This window comes from Pecten maximus, chromosome 3 (assembly GCF_902652985.1).
Source record: "Pecten maximus chromosome 3, xPecMax1.1, whole genome shotgun sequence".
NCBI lineage: Eukaryota > Metazoa > Mollusca > Bivalvia > Pectinida > Pectinidae > Pecten > Pecten maximus.
The window spans coordinates 13,983,069-14,006,433 of NC_047017.1; the positions used below are offsets into that span (position 1 = coordinate 13,983,069).

General features: G+C 36.2%; 1 protein-coding gene across 4 annotated transcripts in view; it reads right to left on the reverse strand.

The window, feature by feature from the left end:
* LOC117323283 (HEAT repeat-containing protein 5B-like) overlaps nucleotides 1-23,365 on the reverse strand; it is a 76,545-nt gene that overhangs the window by 21,441 nt on the left and 31,739 nt on the right. For 3 of the 4 annotated variants that reach the window (XM_033878407.1, XM_033878405.1, XM_033878408.1), the window contains 12 exons: nucleotides 14,346-14,495; nucleotides 10,590-10,761; nucleotides 6,104-6,258; nucleotides 5,451-5,700; nucleotides 5,072-5,224; nucleotides 4,464-4,714; nucleotides 3,891-4,002; nucleotides 2,866-3,018; nucleotides 2,437-2,536; nucleotides 1,698-1,807; nucleotides 961-1,124; nucleotides 420-452 (listed from right to left, as the gene is read on the reverse strand). In XM_033878407.1, the coding sequence (XP_033734298.1) occupies nucleotides 420-452; nucleotides 961-1,124; nucleotides 1,698-1,807; nucleotides 2,437-2,536; nucleotides 2,866-3,018; nucleotides 3,891-4,002; nucleotides 4,464-4,714; nucleotides 5,072-5,224; nucleotides 5,451-5,700; nucleotides 6,104-6,258; nucleotides 10,590-10,761; nucleotides 14,346-14,495 (1,803 nt within the window). The remainder of the gene's footprint in view (nucleotides 1-419; nucleotides 453-960; nucleotides 1,125-1,697; nucleotides 1,808-2,436; nucleotides 2,537-2,865; nucleotides 3,019-3,890; nucleotides 4,003-4,463; nucleotides 4,715-5,071; nucleotides 5,225-5,450; nucleotides 5,701-6,103; nucleotides 6,259-10,589; nucleotides 10,762-14,345; nucleotides 14,496-23,365) is intronic. The other variant, XM_033878406.1, reaches the window with a different exon arrangement.

Consider the following 23,365-nt stretch of genomic DNA (forward strand, 5'->3'; position numbering starts at 1 on the left):
AATTAATCTATAGACATTGTTACCACTGAAGCGTACATGCCATATTTGCACTACCAGTACTAGTATTTATAAGCTTTGATTACATATGAAATTAAATCTAATAACAAGTTTAGAAATTCTCGTTTTCTCAATTATATTTCCTGCATTGCTCAAATGTAAACAACAATCTTGGTCATATGTTAGAAACTCTTTTATTTGACACATGTTAGGCAGACACGGAAATTGATGACATTCTTCACGCAGGATCATCCCGACTAGGAAAAAAATGTGGCAAAATATGCTAATGGTCTCCATGCATTTTTGAGAGACTATATATCTATAAGAAAACATTATTATATAACAAAAACACCTTTTTGCATTCCCGCGTCAAAAACCAAGATGTCTATCCGTTGTCAAGACACGGTTCCCAAGATACTTACTATTTCTTTATCCACTTTACGATTGGGTTCAAACTAAAATCATAACAGTCAACTGAGTATATCGGAATAGGTAAAGAAATGAGACTGCAAATTCTCTCTGCATCATTAATCAAACGTAATTTTCAAAACAGGCTATTATATCATAATGATGGCATTAAATGGATGCTAGTTCTGTGCGATTCTTGCAAACACCACAGTCAAGTTTAAAGAAGATATATCTTTTGGTGTGCTTTTGAATTAATTTGATTTCTGAACAGTGTATGTGTTAATGCTTGCTCTATTAATATAATTATGGTTTAATTCAAATCTGAGACCATATTTGAAAAAAAAAACAAAAAAAAAAACAAGAAAATGTTTGTGTTAATAAAATAATATTTAGAATTCTGTACTGTGGGGTTTCAATGCAAAGTCTGATTAAAATTATCCAAACTATTCAAAATTAAGATCTACAACACTCTTATAACTGTGCAAGATCTACAGTATATCGGTCAGACAACTTAGTGACCTGGTGATGGCTAGTGATATGGTCAGTCTGCCTTACCTGGTCCTCTATAGCCTTGTGGTCAGTCTCCTGCAGCCAGGAGCCCAGGATAACGCTGTCATCCACGTGACACATTGACCGCAGCAGTGAGGTGGTGGTATTGGCAGGGTTGTCGGTCAGCGTGAACTCCGCCACCAATTCCCTCAGTAACATTGTGTATGTTCCTGTGTAAACACAAATGTTTATATTCTAGTAAATTACATCTGAACATTTAATTATATCATTGGAATAATGATATACAGTGAATTTAGCTTACAGATGCAATTTCCAGAGGCCATAAAAACACTATGTCATTTTCTGAGTTTGTTATTTTCCTATAGATAAGATATATTGTGAAGCAAACCAAGTCTCAAATATAACTTCATGAAATTCCTGACTTTTATTAATCTGTTGTAGTAAACTTCAAGGGTGATTGTGTTGAGTAAGAATGTTTAAAAGTTAATATTATCATTGATATTCTAGTATTAAACCAAGCTAGAAAAAAAATTGATGTCGGTTTCTTCACATTTACAATGTTTAACATATGAAGGCATATAGACCATTGATGACAATGACGATATTTACACCCCAGTTTGAACTTTTTTATATATCCCAGTAAGGATTTATCAAAAACAATGTTTAAATTTCAAGAAACACATTTTTTCATGCTATTTTCCGCATTATTTATGGTTCTAAAAGGACATCAAATTTATTGTTGACAGAAAGCTAGGACATTGTAGCAAACACAACCTCTGTACCTTCAAATGATTCAGGGGGCAATAAACACAGGACATCATAGAGCCGCAGTCGGACCATGGCAGCACTGGCCTTCAGCTGGGTCCCATAATGCTTGATCACACCTGGCAGGCTGGTGACAAAGAAATGTCATCATATAATTTAAACTGTCTAAACAACTTTACCATATTTATCAATAAACAAGCCTCTGCCCACAAAAAAGTTCCCTTCTTAATTTTTGCAAAATCATCAATGCTTTCAAATAAGTCCTCCCAAAACTTTAATACTGAACTTTTTTTATACTAGGAACAGGGGCTTATCAATGATTTTGAGGATAATTATAGTACTTAGGATCCTATGTCAAAACACACATAATACTCATTGAAATTTGAAATAAACATTTTTATAGGAAATGGAAAATGATACAAATACATATCAAATATTTTAAATTTACTATTTTCAAATTAAATTTTTGCTGAAATTATCATTCAATCATATGTCACCTGGTGTTTCAGCATTACAATAATGTTGTTTAATCTCCAGAAAATCAATACCAACATTCCTTCATAATGACATGACCAGCAGACAGCATAATGAAGCTTTGATGTGTAACATTACAGTGTAAACCTGTGTTGTACTGGACACGCCACAATGGTTACGTAATTATGCTGCCAGGAGCACCATATTCATTATTGATTGGTGATGAAAGTCTGACTAGTGTCAATAATACATACAGGTCTACAGACTGTGATGAGAACCTACTGTGAAAACATGAGGAGAGCACATTCCAGAGGCGCCAACAGTCGGCGAATAACGTCCTCCGTGACAAGTTCACGGCAGTGCTGTAAGAAACTGTACATGGCTGAAATGGAACCAGAAATCAATTTCAGAATTACTCCATACTCCATATTTTTTAAAACTAATATCACAACATGACAAACTCCTCAATGATATTTCCAATACTTTTAACATCAACTACATTTTAATCATTCTCAGTCTCTTTATTAGAAGATGCTTTGAAATATCCGATCAAATATATACAGGCAATTTCACTTACAAACAGATGCAAATTCAGCATAGTTAGTAATTAATTTATGAAACTACAACATATATTGCTTTGGGATCATGAAATCCCTTTATAAACTATTATGCATTATTGTATTTTGTAACTCTGAAGTTTCCAGAACTCACCTCCTAGTGCACCCGCCCGAGCCTCCAGAGTGACCTGCCATGTGAAGGAGTCGCCTCGGATCTTTTCTGCCTCTAATTCTTTGGTGGAACGTGGGAATGCGTTCCTCCATAATAACAGCATACGGGGTAGATGGTTTCTTACCACAGGGGGCCCTGATGGGTGAAAAGTCAAGTATAATATGGGGACAAATTTTACATATCTGGGTATGTGGTATCCGTGGTCTAGAGAGATTTTAGTATAGAACTACCAGTAACCCTACAATGATAATCTGGCTTAATGACATCCATGGCTAAACAGACCAGGATTAATTTAATTAGGTATTTCGTTATGTTGTGTATACTTTGGTTTTTGGTTTTATTTTGTTTAACGTCCTATTAACAGCCAGGGTCATTTAAGGATGTGCCAGGTTTGAAGGTGGAGGAAAGCGAAGAGCGAAAAAACGGCCTACGGTCAGTTCCTGGCAACTGCCCACGTAGGTTTCGAACTCGCAACCCAGAGGTGGAGGGCTAGTGATAAAGTGTCAGGACACCTTAACCACTCGGCCACCGCAGCCCCTTATGGTATGCACCAACATGTAAAACTTACAAATCATCAAACTGTTATGTTTTATGTGGGGTGATGGTGGTTTTCACCAAGATTACTGTATTTAGTAACATTACACAGGATGCAGAGATTCAGTGTACACATAGCAGTACAAACCTCTATATACACAGTAAACCTGTACAGTCAGTAATCATGAATGAGATAACAACCTCCTTGGTGACACTACCAATACTTTAAATATTTGATTTAAGAAGTAATCAGCTATCAAGCTGAAATACAAAATTTGCCTCTCCATCTAACAAATTTAAACACCTTTTATGATTCAATAAATCTGCAGCAAAAGCAGTATCTAAAGCCGAGACGATAATACTTTGGTGAATAATTAAATACGTTTGCTGATCACTAATGGGACTATTACTGGGTCCAAATGATCAGATAAGCGTCCTTTGTGATGTTAGGCTGATGAAGCAGATGTGTATACCTAATGTCATCAGTGAGCCGAGGAGTAGCCATCCAGACTGTGTTCTCTGTAAGGAAAGACGGCTGTTCTGTGAGGCTGTCCGCAGTAACTCCTCGGCTATGCTGAACAAGTGCTACAAACAGGTTGATAAAATCAATAAACACTCAATTAAAAAATGAAGCAATTTAAACATCACCAAATACTTGTAAATTGATTTAGATTTTTCTGATAGCAACATTTAATTTTCAATGGATCAAAAATTCAAAAGGAGAAAATCTAAGCATTCAATTACATGTTTCTGATAACAGACCAACAACTTTCAATGGATAAAGTCTGAGAGAAAATTTAACAAGTGAAATCTTCTCAGCTGTTTAAAGAGTGAATGTACTTTCAGGGAGCTAATTAATATTTGATTATTTCATCTGCTTGATATTCTGACAAGTCTGTAAAATTGAAATATAGTTTACATGTACCTTATTATTACCGTACGGTTTACTTTTTACATATATAATTTACCTTTCATTTCACAACTCAGTTTCTTTTATCATGGGAAATAACCAGTGGACATTGGTATACTGGTCAGTAGTTTCTTACCTTGCCTTTGCCGTGGGGGATACCCAGTGGACATTGGTATACCCTGCCTAACAAGGCAGCCAGCGCACTACTGTAGCCTGACACAGCCTCAGGCGAGGACTTGAGTTTCTCCATGCGTTCCACACAGCGATCTAAGAGAGGTGTGAGTTGTGAGGGTAGGGCCACAGAGATACTGCCCAGACACCAGGAGGCGGCCAGTCGAGCCGCATGACATGGATGGATCAGCACGGACACAACAGGCTCTATTATACCTGTATTACATATCAGATGTTTTTATTTTTTACTTTCAAATTCAAGAACACAGAAATACATATATTCCTCAAAAGATGTCAAAATTTGCATCATCTGATAATTAAATATTAGTTGAATGTTATCACTGCATGTATACTTACTTTGTACAGTTTTAATTTCAAAAGTGTAATTCCAGTCATCTTTCATGTGTTATTAATTTTTTTGTACCTTTCAAATGTATCATCAAAATTAATTATAACTAGGTATCGTTACCCATTGATAAAGAACAATTCACACAATGTAATTTCTTTTAAATGGAGATGCATATCACTGAAATATACCTTTAGTTGGTACAGAAGTACTGGCCCTGATCTTACCTGTGGCAGGTTCAGACACCAGTGGACTGGCTGACGTTCCCAGCCTCAGTACCAAACTGCCTAGTTCATGTAAAGCACACACAAGTACATGCTGACTGCCCATCACATCCCAGTTCTGGGACTTCCCATCTACAGAGTCTGCCACTGCCTCACCTAAAGTGACAGAGATATCTATGGTTGAAACAGTAAACAGAATACAACAATCTATATTTACTATCACGAATAAATATTTTTGTTAAACATGTTTTGTATACCAAACATCATTAGAACATATGGAATATACCAAATCATTTGTTTTCAAAAGTTAAAAATGTTTATACAACAAAACAATTTGAGAACTGACAAATCTTTGCAGATATTTCTGGTGTTATATAGCTACCTGCTGCATTCATCTGTTTGACAATGATCTGACATATCTCCTTGGCAGCAGCAATTTGTGCCTTTTCACCGAGCAGTCCTCCAATTGAAGATCTGATGATGAAGAGGACGCATTTTCGTGCATACACAGCATCAACATGTGTGGGTGTAGACTTGGGACTTGCCACAAGGTCAAGGACATGGTTCAGGAACATAGAGATGTTCCTCTCCAGCCACAACCCTCCCATACACTTCACGAACTCAATGTATGCCTGCAAGATATAACATAGGATATACTGTTAGAGTGGTTCCTTTCTGGGTACTCATTGAGCAATGAAGGAATGGATAACTCAAGTTGTATACTCAGTGGATCCCTACTCATAATTCATATCAGAAAACATGAATCTACTCATGCTGGATAATATTCAATTGAATAGTACAAGTAATTTTTATGTAAGAAAGAAAGAAGATATTTTCTAATTTTTTAAATTTGAAAGCAATGATTGAAATTCATTAGTACCATCTGAATTTTTTTGTTACATCAAAGAGCTTATTGTATGCTAGTTTCCTTATAAACCTATTGTTACTGGTAGATGTGTATATATCTAGTGTCAGTACTACAAATGAGATTGTTGAAAGTTTACCAGAAAGTATACGGCAAACATCCACACTTACATGGGTCACACCAACACGAATCTCCCTATTAATGGCTCCACTGCCTTTAATCATTTCCCCTGCTGTGGAACTCTTCAGGAAGCCAAAACCTCCCTTGATGAAGCCTGATGCCAAAAGGTTCAATACTTCCTCAAGTTTTGGCTGTTTGTTCTTTCCTGCAAGTGAAACAATAAATGTTGAGACTATCATGATAACTAATTTTTACCATATCTATCTAACTAATAAGTTAATGGTTCACTTTGTAGCAAGATGGATATATATTACACTGATGACAAGCCAATTTATACAAAGGAATATATTGGCTACCAGCAGTTGCAACAATTTGGTGGATTTCTTCCTCTACACCTGAAGCGAAATTGTAAACATAATCTGGCATGAAACAAACATTCATAGAGCAAAAACATATCTTCTTTACAATACCTTTCTTAACAATACACATATTTCTCCCACACTACAGTTTGTATATAGTATCTTATTATATATTCTGTATTACATAATTTACATCATAACAACCAAGCATTATCAAATAAACTTTGAGTATCAACCATATCATACCATATTGCCAAATGCTAAACTTTCGACCACAAATTTGTTTTCACTGAAAACTCCATAACATCAATAAACTACTGTACTGTATTAAGTTCAATAGGCCTGAAGGAAATTAATACAAAACACGAATATATCTCCTCCCTGAAAACTGTTTTGTCTGAAGATTGATGACATATTTAATCTTCTGGTAAGTTCTGGATCCAGTAGTTCTGGCATCCTCTCACACAACACTTATATCCTGTTGGCAGTAAAGTAGAAGATAACAACTTCCTTTTTATTCTATTAAACACAACACACAAACTCAATGTTATACAAGAACAAGGAGTCCAGATTTTTTAAGGAGATTTCACAGCATGATCAACATCAATAAAAATAACTCTATCAAAAACAACTTTTTTAACAGAAATCAAACCAGTCCAGCAGATCCAGATTTCCAAACTTTTTAGACTGGTTCCACTAATAAAGTCGTTTTAGATTCTCTAACAAATAACAACACAATAATTAACTAGACAACATTCTATGAAACAGGAAGCTGAAAACATCTTTATTCTTTGTAAAAAAGGGTAATTGAACACCAAAATTCTGTATAAATTATGGATTTCTGCCATATCAACTAGACAGACAAAATATAAACCATCCATCCACAGCTACATACAACGCTATCTGGTCTGACAAGCTACATAACACTATCTGGTTTGACAAGCTACATCACAACACTATCTGGTTTGACATTATATATACATTTAGACTGAAATATTATTTGTTCACATATGCAAGTAACTTCTGATATCAGAGCTTGATGGCTTGAGGTTGCAATTTTTACTATGAAAGAATTGATCTATTGCCAACTTTATAAATATGCTGCCATCAATTTTACAACCTACATTGAATCCATCGAAAACCCTGACTGAATATGATTAGATCAATAAATCAAAATGTCTGTTTATTTGCAATCATACCATGGCCAGTAAAATTTTGATTACCAAATCAAGGAAAATTGTGGAAAGTACAACTGAGAAACACAGGTTTGATTGCTGATTAAAAACAAGAATTCCATGGAAGTAGAAGTGACGACTGAGCAAAAAGTTGGGTGATTACAAGAGTTATCACAAGGGAAACAAATATTCTTTTTTAGTAACAATCACCTTGACCTTTGACCTTCGGGTCTGAAAAAGCAATCTCATGCAAGCACGTTTGGTAAGGAAGATCTGCATGAAGTTTAAGCTTGATCAGTCAAAGTAAAGAAAACTTGAATTATCACACGGAAACCCTTTTTTTTTTTTTTAGCAACAGTGGCCATGACCTTTGACCTTCAGACCTGGAAAGCAAGCCTCTTTGGTAAGGAAGGTCAGTATGAAGTTTTAGCTTGATCAGCCAAACGAAACTTGAGTTATGGCATGGGAACTAATTACCTATTTTTAGTAATATTGACCTTCACCTTGGACCTTTGGGTCTAAAAAACAATCCCATGCAATCAATTTTGGTAAGGAATGTCTGTATAAAGTTTGGGTTCGATTAGCCCAAGGAAAGTTGAGTTATCGCACAGAAAACTCTATTGCGGGCGCCGCCGACAACATTGTGGTCCCGATACGTCTCCTGCTTTCGCAGGTGACACAAAAATCAGTTTATCAGACAAAATACTAGTATCTCTACTTAGGGAAGGTCCTGTATTTCTTTTTCCAGAATCATTTTTAAAGTTGTTTCTTGAATTATCTATGTCTGACATGTTTGATATAAGACTAAATTCCTATGTGTAATAGCAATAATCTTTAATGTTCAAACATTGACTATTAACTACCAGCTTCTGTATAAACTGAGTGATATTTAAAATTCTGATACATTTATTATTCAATGTTGCACAATACTAACATAACCTGACAAAATGATTATGACCATTATTAGCTGGAAGACAGCGCAGACAAGAACAGGAAGCCAACACAGACTATTCCACAATATGTTACAGTATTGATTGTAATAGGGTAGAGCTGACCTACTCAGCTACAATCTGGTGCTGAAGTCTTCATCACAGTCCAAACCAAGGTGTGATTAACGATACAGTTGACAACTTATCCATGCATTGTCTTATTTATTTCCTGTTATGAGGAAATGAGGAAAATGATGACTTTCAATTTGGATTTGGCCCAGTTCTCTATTTACTACAGGCCATTAATACCAAGCTGTGCTATCATTGTCTGATATTGAGCTCCAACATGTATAGGAATTCATCCATATTCTTGAAGGGGTGATGACTGGGTTCTGTATCATGAAATGACAACTTAATCTTTTCTTGACTTAAGAGCAAAACAGAATTATTTTGAACGGACTTCTGCACAATTCTGCAAGTCCCTTGCAGATGTTATTTACCTTAGTAATGCAAGGCAGCTATATATTTTCCCATTCATACACATTACCATGTTGTCCCAACCATACCCACTACCATGTTGTCCCAACCATACCCACTACCATGTTGTCCCAACCATACCCACTACCATGTTGTCCCAACCATACCCACTACCATGTTGTCCCAACCATACCCACTACCATGTTGTCCCAACCATACCCACTACCATGTTGTCCCAACCATACCCACTACCATGTTGTCCCAACCATACACATTACCATGTTGTCCCAACCATACCCACTACCATGTTGTCCCAACCATACACATTACCATGTTGTCCCAACCATACCCACTACCATGTTGTCCCAACCATACCCACTACCATGTTGTCCCAACCATACCCACTACCATGTTGTCCCAACCATACCCACTACCATGTTGTCCCAACCATACACGTTACCATGTTTTCCCAACCAGTGGTCTTCCTTTTTCTGATCCCAAAATTGCCCTATCAGATCTTTATTTAAACAAGAGGTCAAGAAGGCCTGTATTGCTCACCTGGTTGGATTTGACCAAACGTCAAAATCTATTCATGGTCAATTTGTTAATAACTTTATTTGTTAAACAATGCTATACACTTATGGGAAAGGGATCACAACTGCTTCAAAGAGAAATCCCAGAAACGAAGTCCAGACTCCCTTGGGGTGTGAAAAGAAACCCCAGGAATTGTTTTTACATTATGATAGTGTTTTAAAGAAACAAAGTCCCTTGGGGTGGGGAAAGACCCCAGGGCCTATTGATTAATGAGAAAAAATCATTTAAACATTTCAGCCTATTCTACCCCTATAACCTTGAATGTCCGTCAAGGTCATTCCTTCAGACCAGGTAAGCTTAAAAACAAGCCAATCTTGAACAAAAACGGTTAAACCTCTAACACTAGCAGAAATCGAATCACTTTGGGGAAAATGCATAAGTGATGTGGTATTGTTGAATGCCCTCAATCAATTTCCCTGAGTTAATTTGTTAAATTTTTGTGCAAGTGCCCATAGTTGGTTCAATTCTATATTCTACAGAAAAGTCTAATATGTTCAGCAGCTCATCAACATTGACAATGTAATTACACAGTAAGATACGGCGGCTGAGGTACTGGCCCCCATGAGGTACATTTAGAGAATAACTCTGTCAGCTGAGCTACCACTATACTGATACATTGGCATTCAATTAGGGAGACTTTTCATGATGTTCGATTGTACATTCTCTTGCCTAAAAAAACTAACCATCAAAGGAAAGGGTAATTGCTTATTTTTTTAATAGTTTTCTGAAATAATTGATGGTTTGCAAATAAAGTCTTGGAAGCAAACAATCAATTTCTGCACAGGATGAAAGAATTGCCAGTCATTCATGGTTTTCAAAGTCTCACCAGTGTTGTTTAAATACTTCAGAATGAGAAAGTGACAAAAGAAAAAATTTGACAAACAATGACAATATGAAAATACACAGAACAAGATCACAGATCTCATAGATCTCGTATATCGCTGCAGCTCATACAGTACTAGTTGTATATGTATCATTTTTGAAAGTATTCAGCAATCTTACCATAAATAGTCTTAGGTGATAGTGCAGTTGCCAGAAGATTGCCCAAGAGTTTTGCAATTGCACAGCGGACATCATAATTTGAGCCATCCAGCGACCTGAAGCTGAGAGCTGTCACAGTCTCCAGTTCAGTGGCACACATAAATGGAGCCTCGTTCACAAGCTGGTACATACACTACAAAGATAGGGGAAATCAAAAGGAATAATCCACACAATTCATAGAAAATGTACAAGTCTGTAGAAAGTGTACAAAAACAGTTAATCTACAGTACCAGTGACTAACTGAAATAAGACACTTAATCTCTAGTACCGGTGACTACCTGCAATAAGACCCTTAATCTTCAGAACCGGTGACTACCTGCAATAAGACACTTAATCTACAGTACTGGTCACAACCTGCAATAAGACACTTAGGTAATCTTCAGTACTGGTGACTTAACCTGCAATAAGACACTTAATCTTCAGTACCAGTGACTTCCTGCAATAAGACACTTAATCTCCAGTACCGATGGCTAACTGAAATAAGACACTTAATCTCCAGTACCGGTGACTACCTGCAATAAGACACTTAATCTTCAGAACCGGTGACTACCTGCAATAAGACACTTAATCTCCAGTACCGATGGCTAACTGAAATAAGACACTTAATCTCCAGTACCGGTGACTACCTGCAATAAGACACTTAATCTTCAGAACCGGTGACTATACCTGCAATAAGACACTTAATCTTCAGTACCAGTGACAACCTGCAATAAGACACTTAATTTAGAGTACTGGTGACTACCTGCAACAAGTACTATTGTAATGGGGACCATTAAAGGTGTCTCCTAAACACCCCCACAGACATACCAATGTTTCAGTTGTACATTATAAAGTTTGTTGCTCGTCTTGAGAGACCAGGGTTGCTACCATTTACAGTAAAACTTGGCTACAATGAATTTCATTGGACCTGGAGAAATAATTTGTTATAAACAATTCATTAATGAGGAATTCTGAAGCTCAACATCCTAGTTAGCGTTTAACACTTCCGCATGCAATTTCACATTTAGGCTAGACTAGGCTTTCAACACGAAAACTAACACTGTAAATGTTTGTATCTTTTAAAGCAATTCTGACCCGTTTCTTTACTGATACTTTCTTGACATAGGATTCGAATGACTAAATGCCACTGATCAGTTTCTGTGGGACGTTCTCAGTTGAATATATAAATCTACACAGAATTTCAAAACATTGATATGTAGTTTGAGTACTACCCGACATAATGATGCTGTCATCAATGGCGAAATATCCTCAAGACTGGTCCTTCAGAACACTGCTCCACTGAAGAAGATACAATATAGGTATGTCATCTTCATCGTCCAAGATGTTCCTTAACTGTACACATATTCACACAAATCTAATATAATTATGCGTCAATAAATTCCCCTTTTTTCTTCCAGGTTTCACTTTGAAACAAGTTTTACTGTGCTTTGAATGGCAGTAGAAATAACAGGTTTGAAATCTGTATATGGTAGTTTGATATTTGTTGGAGGTTTAAAGCATCTTCTGCTTTCCTGTCATCAAGTTCATTGCCTTTAATTCCGACATGGCTCGGAATCCAAAGTTAAGTTATTTTGCATTGTTTAAGATATGAGATATTTGAAAAACAAGGTTTTGTATGAGTGTGTTTTCGGATCATGTAACTTTAAACTCTAAAGGGCAGACAAAGGGAAGAAACAATTGCCTTTTTAATGCAGTCTTCATCTATATGGTCGAGGGCCAAATCCAAAAAAAAAAGTTAAAACGTACATCACACAAACACACACATATATATATATGGGGCAACATTTAGATTTACATAAGACAAATTCTAGAACAGTCCACTTTCACAAATAACATTTCTTTAACTAATTTTACATCGCACATACATATATAATGGTAAAAAGTCCAAATGATGATAATATATCTCCAGTACACCTTTACAAAATATATTTTGCTTTTTAGTGTAGAAGCATTTAAAGTAATGTAATACAGACATCAAAATCATGGTAATGTATCAAGCTGTAAATACGAGGAAGATAAAGCATGCATTAAGATAAATTCATTTAAAACACCTTGTTCTGTAAATTCTCACATATAACAAACACATGTTACTTTGACATCCAAAGGAAATGAATAATAAGTTTAAAATGAGGGAAAGTCAGTGTTGTGCATCATAAAATCTCATTTAATGAAAAAAAGGTACAGTAATGTAGTATTAGAGGAAAAATCACACCATTCAAGTTTAACCTTAATATAATTATAAGACTCTACATCAAGATCTGAGTAATTAAAAGTAGGGTTTCTAAACAACCTCTACTTCTTAATCAACAGACAAATGTACAGATAAGATTGGCTCATTATGTTAACAACAAAATTAGCATTACGTCAATGCCTATATCAGTGTCAATTAGGCCCGTGATAATGGCCTAATACCATAATGAGACTGTGAGTTACTCAACACCTGAATCACCTAGCTCAGACACGTTCACAGAAGGTAGTCATCTCTTACAGGCTGGCTGGCTGGATATATACTGAATTATAGCTCAGAAATAATGCCAAATTTTACATCTGCACTTTGCCATCCTTGAGTAATCACTAATTACAATGTAACTAATTCAATAATTAGCTGCACCTGTGTTTATGTGAGTTTGTTTGGATGATATATATCCTGTTCAGTGTAAAAAGGGTAAGAGAAGGGGTTCAGGGTTGTCTCCCTTTAGAGGGTATATTGGAAGGATTGGGGTTGGTTGGCTACCTTTACAAGGTATGCTGGAAGGACTGAACTAACTTCAAAAGGTAACGGTCTGTTAATTATCTTCGTACAGGTCTGTTGGAGGGGTCGGGGTTCAGTAAATGTAGAAGGTGAGTTAACAGGGTTAGGGTTGAGATTTGTTTGTTTGTTTTTGTTTAAAGTCCTATTAACAGCCAGGGTCATTTAAGGACGTGCCAGGTTTTGAAGGTGGAGGAAAGCCAGAGTACCCGGAGAAAAAACCACCGGCCTACGGTCAGTACCTGGCAACTGCCCCACGTAGGTTTCGAACTCCCAACCCAGAGGTGGAGGGCTAGTGTTAAAGTGTCAGTACACCTTAACCACTCGGCAACCGCGGCCCCCTAGGGTTGAGATGCCTGTTGACAGGGTTAGGGTCGAGATGCCTGTTGACAGGGTTAGGGTTGAGATGCCTGTTGACAGGGTTAGGGTTGAGATGCCTGTTGACAGTGTTAGGGTCGAGATGCCTGTTGACAAGGTTAGGGTTGAGATGCCTGTTGACAGGGTTAGGGTTGAGATGCCTGTTGACAGTGTTAGGGTTGAGATCCCTGTTGACAGGGTTAGGGTTGAGATGCCTGTTGACAGGGTTAGGGTCGAGATGCCTGTTGACAAGGTTAGGGTTGAGATGCCTGTTGACAGGGTTAGGGTTGAGATGCCTGTTGACAGGGTTAGGGTTGGGATGCCTGTTGACAGGGTAAGGGTTGAGATGCCCGTTGACAGGGTTAGGGTCGAGATGCCTGTTGACAGGGTTAGGGTTGGGATGCCTGTTGACAGGGTTAGGGTTGAGATGCCTGTTAACAGGGTTAGGGTTGAGATGCCTGTTGACAGTGTTAGGGTTGAGATCCCTGTTGACAGGGTTAGGGTTGAGATGCCTTTTGACAGGGTTAGGGGTTGAGATGCCTGTTGCCAGGGTTGGTGTGTGTATGGGTGAGAAGTGTACTACCATGTCAAGGTCAGTAAGAGTTACCTACCTTGGCTGCAGCGAATCTCACAGACATAGCTCGGTCAGTCATGCATTGCTTTGTGGCTTTGTACACATCCTTAAAGGTGCCACTTCCTGCCGATCCTACACCACCCACAACTTTCTCCAGTGTCATCATGATTTCACTTCGACCCTGGGACTGAAAGAAACAAGTATGAACAAATAAATTTGTAATCGTTTACCCTTAAGTATAATACATCAAAAGTGTTCAAATTAACAAGGAATTAAACAAAAACTGAATATACTCATCAGGTGTATAACACTGTTATCGGAGGCTTCACTTTTTATTCATTGTTTATAGACGTCTAGCGAAAATGGATACAAGTTCCAAATGCATATTTATTGGAATTTGATTCTACTTTATCCAAAATTATGTTAAAGTCCTTCTCACTCAAAGAATTAATCAAAGAGCATACATTCTAATACAAGCAGCCTGCTGCTTCGCCTTCTTGGGGCCCTAACATCAAGTTTTACCTTAATTATAGCTCAGGTAATATTCCATACCAATTTAATTATAAGTTCCAAATAATTAAGCAAAACATCTGTCATTAAAAGAGTCATACTTTTTCATGGCTTAAAGCCTGTCCTCTCAATAACCATGGGGCTGATGGATCATCCAAAACCCTTCATGTATAAAATACCCTAAATATATCCTTTGCACAGGGACATAATCTATTGAATTTTTCATCCAAAATCTCTTCAGCTAGACTAAACTAGTTTAAAGAAAAGTTGACAACAGACCACAGATGGACAAACTGATTGATTGGAGTGTAGTGTCATAGAGTAAAAACAATGTCACTTGTATGGTATTAGTAAGCTTAAAACACAGCCAAAAATCTATGAATATTATTTCTGACGCAGATATCACAGCTGTGTAAAATAAAATTGCTATAAATAAACAAACTAATGATATGAGAAAGTCTCCGATGATGTATAACACATGTCATATCATTAGCCAACATACTGTATACAAATTTACAGTACCACATGGCTAACAACACTGTTTTACCCTCAGACTTCTCCAAAATACATGTGTTAATTATTTACAACACCGACGATCCATTCTCACTCCCTGTAAGCCAGACAGTTTCGTCTTAATAAATTAACCTTATCTCTCCTTTAATGGCTCAGAAAATCTACCCTCTTAAACCAGGACAAAATCAAAAAGATTCTACAGCAAAACAAAACCCTGCAACAAACCTTATCCCTCATAATGGTGATGAGAGGCATGTTATGAGATTCAAACACCCGTATAATACTGAATTAGTGATAAAGATCTGAAGTCCATCATGCTATTGAAATCCAGTGATGCACTTGATTATCATCTTCTAAAAGAAAGGTGTACATCATGGAGAAATACTTGAAAATCTTCATATATATCTAGATCTCTGAATTAACACATAGTGTGTATGAGAAAAGAGAATTATTATCTCCGGAGACATCATATATATCAAGATCTCTGAATTAACACATAGCGTGTATGAGAATAGAGAATTATTATCTTCGGAGACATCATATATATCTAGATCTCTGAATTAACACATAGCGTGTATGAGTATAGAGAATTATTATCTCCGGAGACATCATATATATCTAGATCTCTGAATTAACACATAGCATGTGTGAGTATAGAGAATTATTATCTCCGGAGACATCATATATATCTAGATCTCTGAATTAACACATAGCATGTGTGAGTATAGAGAATTATTATCTCTGGAGACATCATATATATCTAGATATCTGAATTAACACATAGTGTGTATGAGAATAGAGAATTATCTCCAGAGACATCATATATATCTAGATCTCTGAATTAATACATAGCATGTGTGAGTATAGAGAATTATTATCTCCGGAGATAGCATATATATCTAGATCTCTGAATTAACACATAGTGTGTATGAGAATAGAGAATTATTATCTCCGAAGACATCATATATATCTAGATCTCTGAATTAACACATTGTGTGTGTGAGTATAGAGAATTATTATCTCCGGAGACATCATATATATCTAGATCTCTGAATTAACACATAGTGTGTATGAGAATAGAGAATTATTATCTCCGGAGACATCATATATATCTAGATCTCTGAATTAACACATAGTGTGTATGAGTATAGAGAATTATTATCTCTGGAGACATCATATATATCTAGATCTCTGAATTAACACATAGTGTGTATGAGAATAGAGAATTATATATCTCCAGAGACATCATATATATCTAGATCTCTGAATAAACACATTGTATGAGTATAGAGAATTATTATCTCCGCAGACATCATATATATCTAGATCTCTGAACTAACACATAGCGTGTATGAGTATAGAGAATTATTATCTTCGGAGACATCATATATATCTAGATCTCTGAATTAACACATAGTGTGTATGAGTATAGAGAATTATTATCTTTCTTGGGTCTGTAGACATGCATTAAAACATCAGTCAAGTCAAAGACAACAGCCTTTTAGTGGAACAGACAGTGCCACACTTAACCCCATCATGAGGTTATGTCTCCTTTTAAATTTCCACTAAATTATAAAGAAGACCAGGAGAAAATTTTAATATGAGTGGTTTACACCCACTATCTGTCTGATCTCTGACATCTGATTATCAGGACAGGGATGAAGGCATTTCGTGTGATTCAGAGAAATAGGGATAAAATTCATCTGAAACATATCCTGAAAATATCATAACCTGTGTCTCGCTAATCTCTCTACTTCTAATTGTGGAGAAAATTGATATAAATTTACCACTGCTTGTATGTTTTACGAGGAGAGAAATGTCAAATTACATCAGCAACGAGAAATTTGAGTCTTGTCAAGACTAGCTCATTATCATTAATCAAATTGGCAATACATATATCGCTGGGCAGAAGGGCAGCTTCTGTGTGGTGTATCAGTGCTAGCTCAAATGATTCCAAAACCATAGTCAGGATCAGACAGATCAGGTAAACCCACCAGTTTAATGGATAGTCAGGTGTTTGTTTTGGCGAAAATTGTAATCTTCCGTGCATCATGTGTACAGCAAAATGTATGCCAGACTCGTTAAAAGCACACTGATGATATTAACAGATAAAAGTTTCAAGAACAAACTCATCTTTTAAACATTACCAAATTACTTTAATTCAGGAATACCAAAATCATGTATCCTGAAAACATTAAGCACCTTTTCACGTATATGTATTTAACAAAATCAGTAATAGTTTTTGGCTTTGATTTCTAAATATTCCACAAGTAGCTTAGGAAATTAATTAACTTTGATCTGATCATGATACTAGTTTACAATTCTAAATCCTTACCATATTTAAACAGAAATATTTTTTTAATGTTATAATCAATTTTTCGAATATCTGTTTGATAATAATTTTTTTATTCACTTAGTTTCCAGTGATGTATGTATTTGATATACCATGTCAGTGACTTAAATGACTGGCCCATGTCTCTTGAGTCTTGTAGGAATTAAGATCTAGCTAGATATTGAGACTTTAAATGTGGACTTGTTGGTCAATGTTCTATTCGAATTTCAGAAGAGAAAGGAAGGAATAGCCAGTAAAAAAAAGGTTTCCTTATTTTTCAGCTAAAACTTTAATTATAATAGTATTATCATATATTTCTACCAAGACTTGTAATTTCAATGTACAGTGTATTTGAATATAAAAGCATTTCCATATTTTTCAACTAAAACTTGTAAATAAAATGCTTTTCAATAAGCATCCTGCAACCAGGTCTTTTCTTCGAGTCTAGGTTAATGTTCCAAGACATCAAATTCCATCTGAACATGCCGACCCTGTAGCTGGCATCATTTCAAAGCAGACCACCTTGACTAGACTGCACAATATCTATTGAACAGCAGAGGGTCCCAACAAGAACTAGGTTACTATGTATCTAGAACACTTGATTGTACAGGGACTGAAGCCAGAACAGCACTGTGCACCTGTTTCACACATTCTATAGAAATAATCGTTCAGCAGCTGCACCAAGTGCTAGAAAATGACAAAAGAGAAGGATTGTTAAAAGTGGAATTTTCAGGAAAGCTCAATCATTTTGAAAACTTCATTTTGCAACAGCATGAAATTTGCTTCTTGATTGTGATATGTTACTTGTCACAAAAACCAAAAATAACAGTCATGATCAATGAATCATGTAAAATTCTTGGCAGAAAAGTCGTCATTTTAACCCTTATGGAAATAAACGTATTGCTTAGAAATCAATGAAAACCATTAAACTGAGAAATGATCCCCATCATAGGCAGATTTGTTCCTTCTTCAGCTCAGAACTTAAGTTAAACAGCAATCAAAGACTGCTCTCTGTGTGACAATCCAATACTTGTGGAAGAAAAAGCCACCAGCATCAATTTCAGAGCTTGGTACTATTGAGTGAAATAGTATTGTGTTCTTCAAGATCACAAAACGAGTGGAAACCTATTTAAAGTCAAATGCATCATTTTACAAGTAAAGAAAACTAAAAGTTTTTTTTTATATATATACATGTATATTTCAAATCAATTTATTGTATCAAGTTATGATCCAGCATATACCACAAGCATGACTATAAAAATGTGTGTTGTACTGCAAGCTTCCTCAAATGGGACTGCACATATTTGTATATAAAAATGTAGTTTTCAAATAAAATGCTCTGCAGTTATCATACCACAACCAAAGAATACAATACGTTTGGAAAAGCACCTCATGATCACATCTTCTTAACAGATAACTATATATTATAATAATGGTATCTGTAGATTTCATCTTATTTATAAATTGTGGCCAAATCAATCCCTGGCTATATCTGTGGAGTAACATACCATTTTTATATTCTGTTTTACAATTACAATCCAGTTTTACTACAGATCTATAACATGTCCATAACATATAGTAATGTTTATATTCTCACAATATTCCTCCAACATCAGTGGATTGTGCAAGTTTGCATAAAGCAGAATGTTAAAACGGGCAGCCGTCCAATAAATCTGTCCAAGATATATCTGCATTCCTGACATTTCCTACAAAATTCAACAGCATTCAATACTCTCTCTCTCAGAAACATTATGCTAAATGTTTGATAAGGGCTCCCACTGAACGTTGGTTTTTTCTTTCGAACCGTCTACTAATGTACATGCCTTCTTGATAAATTTCAAATTACCCTTGAGAAGATGGACTCTTATCAACCCCTAAAGAGCATGCTAACATGCTGTGATATTTCATTTGAGTATGTGTTGCTCTGTTTATATCACTGTTTTTTTGTTATGAAATTATTTATCTTATGATTTTTCCTAAAACCAATCTTATTCCAATCCATTATAAATGAAAATTTCTGTATGAAAGGAAAGTTGATCCATCTAAGCATAACTTATGGAGCAAAGGTTGCTTCCCGAAATTGGGTCTTCAATTCTCAAAATCACGTTAGTTTTATGACTTCTAGTCCTCAATGCAATGTCCAAGGGCAATTCTTAAGGAGAATGGAAGTAATATGAAGTAACGTCATGATCGTATCTCCTCAAAAATTTATCACAATAGTAAAATATTCATTATTTTAAGAAATCAACCTTCACGTAAAATGTAGAAAATACATTGCATACCTTCAGTACCTGAGTAAATGACTAATAAGTTAAACTTAAAGATTTAAATACGGCGGTACATGAAGACCATTTTGTTTAATTTATGAAGACCATTTTGTTTATGAAGACGATTCAGTTTATGCAGACCATTCAGTTTATGAAGACCATTCAGTTTATGAAGCCCATTTAGTTTATAAAGACCATTTAGTTTTATAAAGACCATTCAATTTACGAAGACCATTCAGTTTATGAAGACCATTTAGTTTATGAAGACCATTCAGTTTATGAAGACCGTTTAATTTATGAAGACCATTCAGTTTATGAAGACCATTTAGTTTATGAAGACCGTTTAGTTTATGAAGACTGTTTAGTTTATGAAGACCATTCAGTTTATGAAGACCATTCAGTTTATGAAGACCATTTAGTTTATGAAGACCATTTAGTTTATGAAGACCATTCAGATTGTAAACCGTTTAGTTTCATCATACTGGTGCCATGACAATGTTACACCAGACATGCACTGAATTTGTATAGGCTTAGCATGGAAGTAATGATCAGTTTCAGCATACTTGTACTATAGAAGGATCCACTGTTTCAGGGCTGTTATTGTTTCAGCTTGCGGAAAGTTTTTTGAGTTCATGAAGTATTATTTTCTATAATCACAGTCCAGAGAGATAATTAAAGTTTCTAGAACCAACATAATTGAATTTTCATCTCTTCAATTATTGCCAGTGTTATCAAAGCTCCATTGACTATATTAATCAACATTTACAGACTGTCAATTGAAGCAATTACACTAAGTGGACAATTAATGCATCACTAGATCAATGTTACTCTGCTGAACATTTCAATATTATTGGAGGCCGTAGCGTTCTACATGGTACTTCATCAAACATCTATGATAAAGTGTGAAAGGTTCTATAATTAACGACCAGAATAATATTACTTCAAATGGCAGCAAAAGTTTTAATAGAATGGTTCTCGTATTATTGCCAATGGTCAAAGATTAAAAGTCTATAAATGTTGGTTACTGTACAAAAAAGATACCACTTAATTTGTTGGCAGCCCATGAGTGTATAGGAATGTGTAGAGGTCAAATGTTATCAGTAATCAGCCTGTGGTTAGGGGATGCATCATCTCCTGGTCCATATCAAGAGTTCAGTCTAGTAAGCTTTCAGACAGACCCAATCAGAGTTAACTCTCACCCTGGCCTCAGTTTCATCAATTTTCCTTAATCAACATAAAGATCTTTTTACGATAACTTAAAATTTCCATCGGAGAGCATTTTTTCATTAGGATGAAAATGTGTAATGCTATCTGAAATCCAATATTGATTTCCTATTAAATATTAAGTTAAAGGATTCCTTTAAAAGTTAACAAGGAACTTGATGAAACCAGGTAACATGGAACTTGATGAAACCAGGTAACAAGGAACTTGATGAAACTAGGCAACAAGGAACTTGATGAAGCCAGGGTCTAATAACAACTACAGAAAATGTCTCCACAGTTAAGATGTCATTTCAATAGCGGACTGGATTCTAATTCAAAAGTATCTGCATCATTTAGGAAATAAAATACCAAAATGTAGGTGTAAATTATTTCTATATTTAGAACAATGGCAATGTACATATGTATTTTACAAACACAGAAACCAATTCCACATACCATTGTCTCCATCTGCATAATATCGGATTCTTCAAATTGGAATTTTTATTACTAGAAAGACTTTTGTCTCAATTTAAACAGGGATAAATTTGTGGATCTATATCATTACCTTCTCATGATCATTCATAATACAACTGTCTTGTGAGCCATGGTCCTTTTAAGTATAATTTGTTTTCAAGTTTACCTTTTGCCATTTTCCTAAATCCTCATAAAAAATACATGAAATTGATATTGCAAGCACCAGATATCAGCCAAGCTAACCAGACCTGATGAGATGTGTACCACATACTATAGTAACACTGTAAGTACTATACAACACAAACCAGGGTTGGAGAGACAGTTAGCCTGTATAGTACTGTACAACACAAACCGGGGTTGGAGAGAGAACTAGCCTGTATAGTACTGTACAACACAAACCAGGGTTGGAGAGAGAACTAGCCTGTATAGTACTGTACAACACAAACCAGGGTTGGAGAGAGAACTAGCCTGTATAGTACTGTACAACACAAACCAGGGTTGGAGAGAGAACTAGCCTGTATAGTACTGTACAACACAAACCAGGGTTGGAGAGAGAACTAGCCTGTATAGTACTGTACAACACAAACCAGGGTTGGAGAGAGAACTAGCCTGTATAGTACTGTACAACACAAACCAGGGTTGGAGAGAGAACTAGCCTGTATAGTACTGTACAACACAAACCAGGGTTGGAGAGAGAACTAGCCTGTATAGTACTGTACAACACAAACCAGGGTTGGAGAGAGAACTAGCCTGTATAGTACTGTACACTAGCCTGTATAGTACTGTACAACACAAACCAGGGTTGGAGAGAGAACTAGCCTGTATAGTACTGTACACTAGCCTGTATAGTACTGTACAACACAAACCAGGGCTGGAGAGAGAACTAGCCTGTATAGTACTGTACAACACAAACCAGGGCTGGAGAGAGAACTAGCCTGTATAGTACTGTACAACACAAACCAGAGTTGGAGAGACAGTTAGCCTGTAAAGTACTGTACAACACAAACCAGGGTTGGAGAGAGAACTAGCCTGTATAGTACTGTACAACACAAACCAGGGTTGGAGAGACAGTTAGCTTGTATAGTACTGTACAACACAAACCAGGGTTGGAGAACTAGCCTGTATAGTACTGTACAACACAAACCAGGGTTGGAGAGAGAACTAGCCTGTATAGTACTGTACAACACAAACCAGGGTTGGAGAGAGAACTAGCCTGTATAGTACTGTACAACACAAACCAGGGTTGGAGAGAGAACTAGCCTGTATAGTACTGTACAACACAAACCAGGGTTGGAGAGAGCACTAGCCTGTATAGTACTGTACAACACAAACCAGGGTTGGAGAGAGAACTAGCCTGTATAGTACTGTACAACACAAACCAGGGTTGGAGAGAGAACTAGCCTGTATAGTACTGTACAACACAAACCAGGGTTGGAGAGACAGTTAGCCTGTATAGTACTGTACAACACAAACCTGGGTTGGAGAGAGAACTAGCCTGTATAGTACTGTACAACACAAACCAGGGTTGGAGAGAGAACTAGCCTGTATAGTACTGTACAACACAAACCAGGGTTGGAGAGAGAACTAGCCTGTATAGTACTGTACAACACAAACCAGGGTTGGAGAGAGAGAGTAGCCTGTATAGTACTGTACAACACAAACCAGGGTTGGAGAGAGAACTAGCCTGTATAGTACTGTACAACACAAACCAGGGTTGGAGAGAGAACTAGCCTGTATAGTACTGTACAACACAAACCA